General features: G+C 34.3%; 2 protein-coding genes across 2 annotated transcripts; one reads left to right on the plus strand and one right to left on the minus strand.

The window, feature by feature from the left end:
• Positions 1 to 751: 751 nt before the first annotated feature.
• On the minus strand, positions 752 to 2,221 carry LOC107482384 (uncharacterized). Its single transcript, XM_052261968.1, has 3 exons — positions 1,606 to 2,221; positions 845 to 1,511; positions 752 to 761 (listed from the first exon to the last, which is right to left on the minus strand). The coding sequence occupies exons 1-3, from the start codon at positions 2,219 to 2,221 to the stop codon at positions 752 to 754; spliced, it is 1,293 nt and encodes a 430-aa protein (XP_052117928.1).
• A 2,505-nt stretch (positions 2,222 to 4,726) lies between these two features.
• Positions 4,727 to 10,080, plus strand: LOC107482045 (AP2-like ethylene-responsive transcription factor ANT). Its single transcript, XM_052257650.1, has 9 exons — positions 4,727 to 4,742; positions 5,006 to 5,334; positions 5,465 to 5,981; positions 6,581 to 6,663; positions 7,802 to 7,890; positions 8,075 to 8,148; positions 8,272 to 8,322; positions 8,904 to 8,980; positions 9,356 to 10,080. Exons 2-9 carry the CDS (start codon positions 5,019 to 5,021, stop codon positions 9,871 to 9,873), a joined length of 1,725 nt encoding a protein of 574 aa, XP_052113610.1. The 5' UTR covers positions 4,727 to 4,742; positions 5,006 to 5,018; the 3' UTR covers positions 9,874 to 10,080.
• The last annotated feature ends 3,085 nt before the right edge of the window (positions 10,081 to 13,165 follow it).

Here is a 13,165-nt window from a genome sequence, read left to right on the forward strand (position 1 = left end):
GTTGCGCGAGATTAACGGTGTGAATGGAACCATCTTGCATTTCGCGAACCTCAAACATCTCGTTGCGCCTGTCGAACCTATTGACCACAATGTTGCCTGCACGTCGAAAACTTTCTTCGACTCTTTTGGTGGCAAATTCTGAATATGTGAATCCATTGCGGACATGCTCATGAGCCTCGGTGCTCTTCCGAGTGAACAATTCGTTCAACCGATAGAAAGTAGACCTAACAATGGCAGTCACAGGAAGGTTGCGTGCACCCTTCAGGACAGAATTTATGCACTCTACCAAGTTTGTCGTCATATGTCCCCAACGATGACCCCCGTCGAATGCCAACACCCATCTCTGAACACCGATCTCATCACACCATTGCGCATACGCCTCACCCCGCTCTCTCAGCCTTTGGTAGTTTTTGTTGTACTCTTGCTCCGTCCTAGAATATCCTATTGGAGAAACCATTTAATCATAAGCAAGTTGCACGAAATTAATAGGAACAGAACCATAACAACGAAATCAAATACCTGTGTTAACCACGAGTTTATGCAAATACGGAGCCTTGAACCTCCTTAAGAAGTTGGAACCGATGTGCCTGATGCAGTACATGTGCCACGCTCTTGGCGGTGACCATGCACCGTTGCTGCGAGCTATTGCTGCGTCGATGGAGTTATGGCGGTCAGAAATAATGCCGACGCCATCGATGGTACAACATATCTCCGCAGGTTGCTTAGGAAAAACTCCCACGCGTCTGCCGTCTCACCCTCGACTATTGCAAACGCAATAGGCACAATGTTCTGGTTCCCATCCTGTGCAACGGCAACTAGAAGCGCACCTTTATATTTTCCGTACAGGTGTGTCCCATCAACCTGCACCAGTGGCTTGCAGTGTCGGAATGCTACTATACACGGATAGAAGCTCCAAAAAACGCGTTGAAGAACTCTTACACCTTGTACCTCCTCACTCTCACGGTAAACAGGGAGCGTCTTTATTTGAACACGAGACCTTGGCATCTTTGCAGTCATTGCTTTCAACCAAACTGGCAGAGTCTGGTAAGAAACCTCCCAACCACCAAAAACTTTTGCGACAGATTTCTGCTTTGCCAACCAAGCCTTGCGGTAACTGATAGTGTAGTTGAACTTTGACTGAACTTCTGCAATAATAGACTTCACCTTTATGGACGGATCTGCTTCGACCAACGGCCTAATGGCATCTGCAATTGTGTCTGAGTCCAACTTGGCATGATCTTGCGAGATAGTTCCCATGGTGCACGTGTGTTTGCCATTGTATCTCCTGATCTCCCAACAAGCTTTCTTTCGAATCAAACTAGCTCGGATAAGCCAATCGCACCCGGCACCATAACCCTTGCATTTCGCATAGAATGTCTGCGGCTCAGACTCATACACAGTGTAATCAACTCCTCTAGAGATAGTGTAGCTTTTGATTGCAGATATCACCGACTCTCTAGAGCCAAATTCCATTCCGACACTGAATTCACCATCTTCGGCCGCAGCGTTGCCTTCACCAACGATAAGCGCACCACCATCAGTCAGACAAGGCAAATAAAATGGACACTAGTGGTAACGTGAATTAATAACCATAATATAACATACCCATATTCGCATACTCAGGAAATTCTGGGGCATGCATGGCTTCGAGATCAAGAGTCCGCATAAAAGACGGAACACCAAACGACTGCTGGCTTATAACAGCATGCGCTTCATTTGGCACCGCCGGATTGCCTGCCAGATCTCCGTCATCGTTTTCGTCATCGACTTCATAGTTGGCTTCGAACTCCTCTTCACTGTCGTCGTTATCTTCCTCCCAGCCTATATCCCCAAACTCGTTAATGTTGACCTCCTCGTCAAACTCGTCCACCCCCGTATGCTGTTCAAACTCAACGTACAGCTCTATTAGCGGCACCTGAAATCGGGTTTGTTGATAAATACAGAACATCCTCTGCATGCTTGCATCGTCAGTGATAGCCATTATTTGAAACTGTATCAGCCCACCAAATACTTGTACAGGACTCCTGTACAAAATATAACTCACCTTTTTCGAAATGTGACTTGGTATGTTGACACAAATACCATTTTGCAACTCCACAAAACTCGTGGTATATGGAATAGCAAATGAAAACGGACATTCACAAACAAAAGTCACTCCTTCGTGTGTGTTCGATATAACCTCACCGTTATAATACACTCGTATATTTGCAATACCTTCCATAATCTCACTTTTTTAACCCTTCTAATACCCAAAAAATCTCACAATTAAGAGATGCATGAACGAATGAAAGGTGAAAGGGGGCACAAGTGAGAAATTTAGGAGTGAGGTACGAGTTTGAGATAGCTGAGTTAGCAATTTATAGGCAAAGTTCTTCATTATAATATTATATTACATATAAAACGCAACCTGCGTTTTATGGACTTCAAAAAAATTTTTGGACCAAATAAAACGCAACATGCGATTTACTCTGCCCAAAAAAATTTCTGAGCCCATCAAATTCACAAACGCATCATGCGTTTTATATTAAAAAATTTTTTTTAATTCCAATTCCACAAACGCAACATGCGTTTGTCTCCATTCAATTGTAAAGCAAAAAAAAATTAATTGTGAACCATAAAAAACGCAACTTGCGTTTGTTATATATCCATAGCAGTGCAAAATTTGGTGAAACACCCATTTCAATGCACATCACCAAAACCTTTTCCATATCAAAATTAATCAGCCTATGGCAGAGGGAGGAGACTAATCTGAGAGGATGGGTTATTTGTTTGTATGCAGCGAGGGAGGTATTAGGAGAAGTGGACAACAGAGCTGAGGATGGAAACGACGTCGCAATGCATGGAGCAGCAATAGCAGCAGCAGCAGCTCCATGAGGCTATAAAACTATGCATTGGTGGCAGATACCTATACTCTATGTAGTTGCAAAGTGTATTTGTAGGGGTCCAGAGAGCACATAACATAGCACGGATCTGTAAAACTGTTTTGAAGTGACTTGATGGGGAGGGACATACTTTGTCTACTCAAACTGTAATCACAATATCTAATTCAACCTCCTCTACGTATGTACTCATCACATTAATTACATGATCAGATGCAACAAGCAAGCCCCATTTATCTCTTCTCTTCTTTATTACACACACCCCCCATTGACTTGGATCTAGACGTCGGCATCGTGCTTGTTTGTTTAATTAAAAAATTAATAAATTAAATTTTAAATTAATCTAAATTAATATTTTTTTTATAAAATTACAATATTTTTATTATAAAAAATAATTAAAATATTCTTATTATATATATATTTTAAAAATCTTAAATTCTAATCATAACGGGATAGAGAGAAGAGAAATATTAGAATTTAGAATTTTCAAAATTAATATATATATATATATATAATAAAAGTATTTTAGTCATTTTCGATAAGAATATTATAGTCATTTTGTTATAAAAAAATATTAATATAGGCTGGTTCAAAATTTGGTTTACTAATTTTTTAGTCAAATTAATTTGTCCAAACTAATTTTAACAAAACTAATACGATTTAATTCATTACATGCATATGTATTAAATTTTAGTGGCTAAAAAATATCTATAAAAAAATATGTTTTAAATGTCTTTACGTGAGTGAGTCTCTTTTTTTAATTTGATACATCAAAAATTAATTTGTTATAAAATTTGAATTTTTAATATTTATTTAAATAAATTAATAAATTAATTATTTGATTAATCTAGGTTAGTTTATTTTGATATCTTTATAAATTAACAAATTAAAGAAAAAATCCATTATTAAGAATTTTGTCCTATAATTATTTTACTTATATTTGCAAGAATATGTAATGTAGTACAATATATATAATGGCATAATTTGAGAACAAACTCCAAAGTTGCCTTAAAAGATATTTTAAATTAGTTTAGTGAATGTTTAATCAAATATTTTAATTTTAACAAATTTTAACTATTAAATAATTAATCATTCATTTATTTTTATTTTGTTACACATCAAATTTTTCTATTAAAAGCTAACAAAATTCACTTAAGTAGACATGGAGAGACTAATATAAAATTGTAATATTTTATAAATGATAATGAATACAAAATTGATTAAATTTGTTAATTTTTAAGAGAATAATTTGATATAAAAATTAATTTGTCTAATAGGTAAAAAGTTGATAATTGGTTTTATAATTAAAATTTATTATCAATTAAATTATTTGACTAAAATTTTAGTATTTAGCTTAGAATATATGTTAAGGTTATTATTATTATCCGTCAAAAAATTAATTTTTTTTAAATTAGTAACATTAACACACGCGTTAACTAAAGTAAAAAAAATATTATATACTTATTTAAAATACAAAAATATTTGATAACAAAAAAAATAACAAAAAATAGTAAAATTTTTATCTTAATTAATATTTATTAAAATTAATAAATCTTAAATAAAATAATTTTTTTATTTCTCCCTAAGATTAGCGTTTCCAAGTATTACTTGAAAAAGAAAAAGAAAGAGATGTACGTGTTTTGTGCAATAAGGTGCAAGATGGGGCTTGTTAATGGATAACAAGAACATTTAAATTGATTTTGAATGAGAGTAAATTGTATAATCCAGAGAGGTAGTGAGAGTAGTAAGGCAAAGAGAAAGGGAAAAGGGTGGGTGGGGAAGAGGAGCGTAGAATAAGAATAAAGCAAAAGCGAAGGTCTTTCTCAGACACAGATCCCCATGGAATGCGGGAACGATCAATAAGTAACCATTCCCTTGCTCCTTCCTGTAACCACATTCCATTCTTTTTGTTTTATATATTCACACACATAAGACACACATACACACAATACAGAATCAAATTACACTTGTTCTTCCCAAACGCTGGGGGTTGGAACTACTTGGAACAACACTATTGAGTACTATAATAATTACTTACTTATTTATTTGTTTTCTAATGATTGAGTTGCTTTTTAGTATACATATCTTTTCCCCTTAAGACAGAACTCAATTTTTGTTTGTGTTAGAGAGAGAGAGAGAATGAAGAGTATAGTGGAAAATGATGATGGCGGTGTTGAGCTTAATAATGAAAACAACTGGTTGGGGTTTTCACTCTCTCCACACCATCATGTTGATTCTTCTTCTTCCTCTTCTGCTGCTTCTGTTCCTCCAACAAGCTTCTACATGAACCACCATGCTTCTCATCTTAGCAGCTATGGATTCTACTACGGAATTGAACCTGACAACAATAATAGTAACGTTAGCCTGTATTCTGGTTTTCCAGTTATGCCCCATAAATCTGATGGCACCCTCTACGGAATGGAGCCTCTCATCAACAGGTCACACCCACAACAAGGTTAGCTCCCTCCAAAAAATAAATAAATAAATAAAAACAAGAAAGTTTTGTGAATCTGATTGTATATTCTTTTTGTGCCCGTGAATAAAGGTATCAATACTATTAACTAAAAATGTTTTGTGGTTTGAAGTGATTGGTTCAAGTTCAACGCCAAAACTGGAGAATTTGTTAGGTGGCGGCGATTTGATGGAGACACCTCATCATCACTATGAATGTAGTGTAGGTGTAGCGGAAGCAATGCCTCTCAGCCTGGACACCATTTTTCACAGAAACAACAACCACCAACCACACTTGTCATACTACCAGGGGCTTCTAGAAGGTTCCAACAAGCAAAGTACGCAAGCTTCAGACAATCTCAAGAACTGGGGGGTGATTGAGGTGAATAATAATGGAGGTGGTGAATTATTAGGAGCTTCTTCAATTGGAACAATGAGTTATGGGGGGGAGTTGCAGTCTTTGAGCTTGTCAATGAGTCCGAGCTCGCAATCGAGCTGCGTCACGAGTTCGCAGCAGCGTGTGAGTGTTGTTGGCAGCATGGATGCAACAAAGAAGAGGGGTTCTGAAAAGGTTCAACACAAGCATATTGTTCATAGAAAATCCATTGACACGTTTGGCCAAAGAACCTCACAGTATAGAGGTGTAACAAGGTTTGTTACTTAGTTTACTCATCCTTCCATTCTAATCTTCTCCAGATACTATAACTTGTTTCATACAGATACACAATTATTGTTATTTTTATTTTTGGGTCTAAGTTGATAAATAGTATTTTTGAGAAAAAAAATTAATTTTGACTAAAAGATTAAATAGAACGAAACAAAATCTTTTAAATAAAAATATGACATTTTAAATATTAAAAATAAAATTAAAATTTAATCTAAATATTAAAAATTAAAACTATATTTTACTCTACTTTTTCTAAAGAAAATTTTTCATCTTTTTGTAATTACTAAAAGCAAAAACAAAAAAAAATATCCATCTCTAAATTTCCGTGGCAACATTTTCTTTACCGTGTATATTAATTAGTAATGAACTACGATTCGGACAAATTTTTTCAAGCATTATCTTGGTTTTATTTCCGTTTTAGCAATGTTTATTCAGAAAGAAGGCCAAGTCGGTGATATATGCAAAACATCATTGCTATGATATGGTTCATCACTGATATGCCAATCAATAGCTTCTTATTTTTCGTTATTTATTTATTTATTTTTTCAATGTGTAAAGGTTGTTTGTTTGTTTGTTTGTTAAGGCATAGATGGACTGGTAGATATGAAGCACATCTATGGGACAATAGCTGCAAGAAAGAAGGCCAAAGTAGGAAAGGAAGGCAAGGTGAGAAAAAAGGGACAATGTTCCCATTCACTTTTTCCTTTTCTTATTTATTTATTTATTTATTTTTCCCTCTGTTTATTTTTGGTCAAACATATCTATTCAGCTCCATTATGTTCTGCTTTGGTAACATCTGCAATTTTTTCAGTCATCTCTCACTGCTGTTTTTTTGTTTTTTGTTTTTGTGTTTTTCTCTTGCCGGGGAATTCAACTCTAATGCTCCATAAATCTCAGTTTATCTAGGTAAGCTCTCACAATACCTACATATGTATCCTTATTTTTTTTATCCGTAATATCTCATATTAGTCTTTAAAAATTTTTTACTCCGATATTTTAATCTTTAATAAATTTTAATCACTAAAGACTAATATGAGATTTAAAAATGTTAAGTCTATTATGTCTTTTATTAAATAATAATAAAAATTAATTTGTCTAATTTTTTTTATCAAAATTTAAGATAAGAATTGATATATCTAACAAAATAAAAATTTAGAAAATGATTTAGTAATTAAAATTTGTTGAAGATTAAATTACGTGACTACAAATTTTTTGAGACTGATTTCAAATATTAGTGTTTTAATTTTTGCTGTATTAAATTCTCTTAGATTAAATATATGGACAGTTTAGAGACGTTAATATCTTGAGTTGAAAAATGAAAATGACGCAAGAGATATTAGTTTTTGTAACAAGGAATGTTAGAAGGCCAAAAAGGATTATTATTTTTAGTCATTAGTTAGCTATTAATATTTAAAAGTATGAGATAAAATATGTTATTAAATTATTAAATTAAAAAAATTGAATAAGTACTGATTACAAATTATTTCAATTTTTGCTGCGGACAAATTTTGAAGTCGCAACAGTGTTACTTCAAACAAAGTTGCCGAGTGTTTTATAGGGCCAATACTTGGCTTATTTTATTTTGTTAAATTCGCAAAATTGTGACTTCAAGTATCCAATTATCCATATTACAGAACGTTTTGAAATCCTCCCACGTATAAACTAATACATCATTATCACAAATTCATGTCTAAATTATTTAACTACAAGTTTAAGATATCATTTAATATTTTGCTTATGATGTTAACAAAAGAGAGCAAAATTAACGTTTTATTCAAGTGATTACAAAATTTTCATTTCTTAGGGGGTTATGATATGGAAGAAAAAGCTGCGAGAGCTTATGATATGGCGGCACTCAAGTACTGGGGACCCTCCACGCACATTAACTTCCCTGTAATATACTTATAATTGATTAATTAATTAATTAGTTCAATTTGCTTTTTCTTTTCTCTTCAAATTATATTTTCTAATCAATTTCATTGGACAGTCCTAGTCCAATAAAGTGATTGATGATATGATGATCCATTGATCCTATTATAATTGTTTCTCTTTTTTGGCCATGTTCTTTATTTGACAGTTGGAAAATTATCAAAATCAACTTGAGGAAATGAAGAACATGACCAGACAAGAATATGTTGCTCATTTAAGAAGGTAAAATCCTTGCTACTGTTTCATTATTATGTTATAGTAAATTTGTGAACAACCCATGTTAGTATTACTTGTTTGACTAATTCAATTACTAATGTTTATTATGACTCAACTTTGTGGAATCAGAAAAAGCAGCGGATTCTCAAGGGGAGCTTCAATGTACAGAGGAGTAACTAGGTCTGATCATAGGCTAAAATAATTACATAGCATATATTATAGATTAAACTACTATTTTTATCCATAAAAATTCATAATGTTAACAAATTTACCCATGAATAAATGAAACTAACTTTATACTCATGAAAGATGAAAATTTACACATGAAAGTTCGAAATATTGACCAATATACAAATGAATAAAATTAATCTTGGGTACTTTGAGAGGTGGAGCTTCATACAACACAAGGGAGGACAATAGCCTCCTCCAACCATCAAATTTTTCTTTACAAGTTGTGTATAAATTTTAGTTTAGTCTCTTCTAAAATTTTTATTTTATTCTTTGTTAATTGTAAATTTTTCTTTTTGGCCCCTTTCTGAAAGTTAATCTAACTCCGTCTTTGGATACTTTTGTCATATAAAAACTATCTTTCGTTAATACAAATTAGTTTCGTTTATTTATAGTTAAATTTGTTAGCCTTTTAAAATTTCATAGTTAGAGATGACAGATTAGATTATACTTTGTTTACATAATATTTTCACAAAAGAAGTTCAATATGTTCTAAATTTGGTTTCCCTCATTGTTCAATTATTACGTAGCAGGCATCACCAACATGGAAGGTGGCAAGCTCGAATTGGAAGGGTAGCTGGAAACAAAGATCTATATCTTGGAACCTTCAGTGAGTAATTTTTATAGTTTCTTAATATACCACTAATTATTGGTTTATTTTATTGATTTTTTTTAAGTGTTTTACATGAATTTAAAAACTTATTATTAGCCTCTGATTGTGATTGTGATCCATGAGGAAATCTAATATTGTAAAGTACTTTTATTCATGGAAACAGCTTTTGTCTAAGGCTGTTAGTTGTACGGATGGAGGACAATCATAACATAGAATCTGCAATGTTCACTGAAAATATCATGATACAGTGTTTCTGACCAAAGATGGAAAAAACATAAAAGAAAAAAAAAAGAATAAAAGAAAGAAACATGTTTCAATGATAGTAGAAAATGCTAATAATCATTGCTCTTATTTGAAATGAAAACTTCTTAGGCACACAAGAGGAAGCAGCAGAAGCTTATGACATTGCAGCCATAAAATTCAGAGGGGTTAATGCCGTAACAAACTTTGACATAACAAGATATGATGTCGAAAAAATCATGGCAAGCAACAACCTTCTAAGCAGTGAGCTAGCACGGCGGAACAAAGAGGTTCTCGTTGGCAGAGCCGGCAAGTTTAGTAACAACCTTGATAACCAAAGCCAAGAATCGATTCTAATGCAAATCAGCCAGAGCCAGCCAAGACTGGAGGCAATAGACAATGTGTTTTTTCAAGAAGTGGAGGATCCGAGCAAGATTTATGCGCATTTGCATAATGCGCATGCATCGGATCCTTCTTCGCTGGCAACGAGCTTGAACAGCTCAAGAGAAGGTAGCCCTGAAAACAGGACAAGCTTGCCAATGCTCTCTGCCGGAGGAGTAGCTTCTACCAAGCTATTGGCAGCCGCGGCAACTATTCCGGTGCTTTCTTTGCCTCAGATGCCCGTTTTTGCCGCTTGGACAGATGCTTAGACATACTCTTCCCCTTCATTTAATTAATTACCTGTTAAGTGAAATTTCAAGCTTCCTTTTTTTAATTATTATTATTAGTGAATCATGAACAATAGTACATGAAGGGGTTGTTGGTGGTCTAGGTGAAAAGAAGTTGGCGGTTTATTTTCAAGTCTTTTGCATTTCAGCATTTCACTAGTAAAAAATTCCAAAATTTTCATATCCTTATGACCCTTGTGTCCCAGTTTTTAGTACATTCATAATGCATTGATTAGATAAGAGTGACTTAAATTTACCAAGTTTAAATTAATGCATATTATAACACACCTTAAAAGCTAGCACTCTATTGACACTGATCCAACGGTCTACAATCACGCTCTAATACCATTGTTAAGTACTTAGGAAAGTGGGAAATCACACCTTAAAAGCTAGTTGTTAAGGGGGAAGAACCACTCTCTTTATATACAACATCAAGCATTTCATATTATTCGATGTGAAACTTTGAGCACCCCATAATACCCAAGTTCCTAACAGAATTTCAATATAACATCATATTCAAATCTATATTACTAGATTATCATAGTGAATATGTTTGAGGCATGATAAAATTATTGATCCATATAGAAATTTGTAGAAAGTTACTCGGGTATAGATGAAGATTTTTGTGCAAGGAAGTGAGCAATTCATATTCATGCAATGTAACACTAACACTGTAACACATGAATTCTGATTCTCAGTGAAATTCCAAAAATCTATGCGCAAATATAATGAATACTCATTGGTAAAAGAAGGATGAGAAGGTTAATAAAAAAAGTTATGATTAAGAAAACATGAAATGATTGAGGCAATATCAATATGCGAGGGGGACACCATTCATCATCATTAGTTTCAGCATTGTTGGTCCTATGAAGTACAAAACCCAGCTCAGTGTGTCCCAATTATGTTGTTTTTAGTTTCTTTTTAAAAAAAGATAAAATAAAAATCCCTTTGACCATAATAATCAAAGATGATCACGTCATTGCTAGGGATTCTCCACATCCAATAGTGTCATCATTACTTAGAACAACTTTTTCTTGTTAAAGCTTTGTCTAAAGGCATGAGATATTCCCTTACTCCTCAATTCAAACAAAAGGGAAGTGGGTGCAAAGATGGATTCCCTCATCATCAGAATAGAATAATCACTTTATGTGATCTAATTGATGACTTAGTTGATGGCTGATTTTTTTTTTTATATGAAAATTATTGTATTATTTTTTGTTATAAAAAAGTAGGATGTTTTAATTTAGTATGGAGGTAATAACAAATTGGAGGATTTGATTTGTGTTTTAAAAATTTTAAAAAATTAAAGTTTATAAATTGGAGGATCAGATTTGTATAAGTTTACAAATCGAAAAATCGATTTTGTATAAGTTCACAAATTAGAGGATCGGTTTTGTATTTTAAAAATTTTAAAAAATTAAAGTTCACAAATTAGAGAATCAGATTTGTGTAACTTCACCAATCGGATAATCGATTTTGTATTTTAAAAATTAAAAAAAAAGTTAAACTTTATCAATTAGAGGGTTAAATTTATAATCTTCATATAAAAAAAAAACACACTAAATTTTACACATTTGTTAAAAAACAGTATTATGAATCGAATATCAAAATTAAAAAGTATTTAGTTGATTGCCCCTTTCTTATTTTTACGTATTTTTTTTATTTGTTGTTTGTCGGCTGTATTATATTTTAATAGTGAAAAGAAAGTTGTTGTGATGTAAATCAAGTTCTCTTAAATTGGGTCTTTTCTAAAGCTTTTTCTTTAAATTTTATATGATTGATCGGTGGCTCTCTTCTTTTCTAATAAATGTACTTGTTTGTTTGTTTGTTCTTTTCTATTTTGATATGCTGGCTATATTGTTGATCCATATTTGAATGATCTAATCTAGTTGAATTAGTTTTTCTGTTTGTCAAGACGATATGTATGTCTATAGCTTTTGCTGTTAAGTACTAACCGAGCTTAACCCATATGGTTCCGTGCCATGGTAGGCTAGTTTTTTAAAATATTGACTTAACTTTGGTGTAATATTTTATTATTGAATTTTATGGAATTTCTTAAAATTTTAGAAACAGAATAATTCGCAGAGGACAAGTTGCAGTAGCAGATTTTTTTTTTTAATTTATCTTTAGCAATACGCTCAGCGTATTATATTTTCTAAAGAATAAATGACAAATCTGTTCCTGACCTTTTTTTTCGCGGACATTTTCGTCCCTCAGTTTTGGAAAATACTTTAATGTCTCTGACCTTACGAAAAAGTGGACATATTTACTCCTCCGTTAGAGTCGCTCCATTTGCCCTGACGAAAAACGGTGACGTGGCTTCCGTGGCGCTGACCTGGCCGTTACGAGCTGCCACGTGGGATAGACTTTTGAAAAGAGGACGTATTAGTCCTTTCACACCAAAACGTGTAACTTTTTAAAACAGGACATATTAGTCCTCTCACCCCAAAACGATGCCGTTTCTCCCCCACCCCCAATCCATGAAATCCTTGAGCCCTAATCCTTCGAATTCAGTGTGAAGGTGAAGCGGGTGAAGGAAGAAAGGAAGCATTCCGACCCATGGCATTCGACGGAGCTCGGCTAGAAGTCCGACGGAGCTCGGCCAGAAGTCTGACGGCCAGACCATCGAGTGGCTCCTCTGCCAGGCCGAGCCCTCAATCATCGCCGCCACCGGAACCGGAACCACTCCCGCCAGCTTCTCCTCCGTTTCCGTCTCCGTACGCGGCGGTGCTGCCTCTCTCTCTTCTCCTTCCTCAACCTCCGCATCGTCTTCGCTCGACCACAAGCCCTTGCTCACTCCCACTCCCTTCATACTCGGCAAGTGCATACGCACTGACGACGACGCTTCCGCCAAGGACGATGACGTCTCCGTGGGTCGGCGTGGGGTCCTTAGTGATTGCTATTTCAGATAAAGCTGAGATTTTTTCTATGTGCTGCTTCTAAGCTTTTGTCTTTTTGTAAATTGGTATCTCTGTGCTCCAAAGTTAAATTCTTTCCAGATGATGGTAAAGTTACTGACTTTGTGGTGAAATTGCTTTCATAAAGTCAGGAAATTTTGTGTTTGTTGAGGAGGATTTGGATTTTGGGGGGAATAAAATCAATTTTAGTTGTGAAAGGGAGGGGGTTTAGGTGAGGTGTGTATTTAGATGAGAAAGGTAGTGGATCCTCTCACTGGAAATTGGCGCTCTATCACCAGCATAGGAACCAATATGGCATCTTATGATGCAGCAGTTCTCAACGGGAATCTTCTCGTCAAGGAAAGCTGGTTATGGCC

Source organism: Arachis duranensis, chromosome 1, assembly GCF_000817695.3.
Source record: "Arachis duranensis cultivar V14167 chromosome 1, aradu.V14167.gnm2.J7QH, whole genome shotgun sequence".
Lineage (NCBI taxonomy): Eukaryota > Viridiplantae > Streptophyta > Magnoliopsida > Fabales > Fabaceae > Arachis > Arachis duranensis.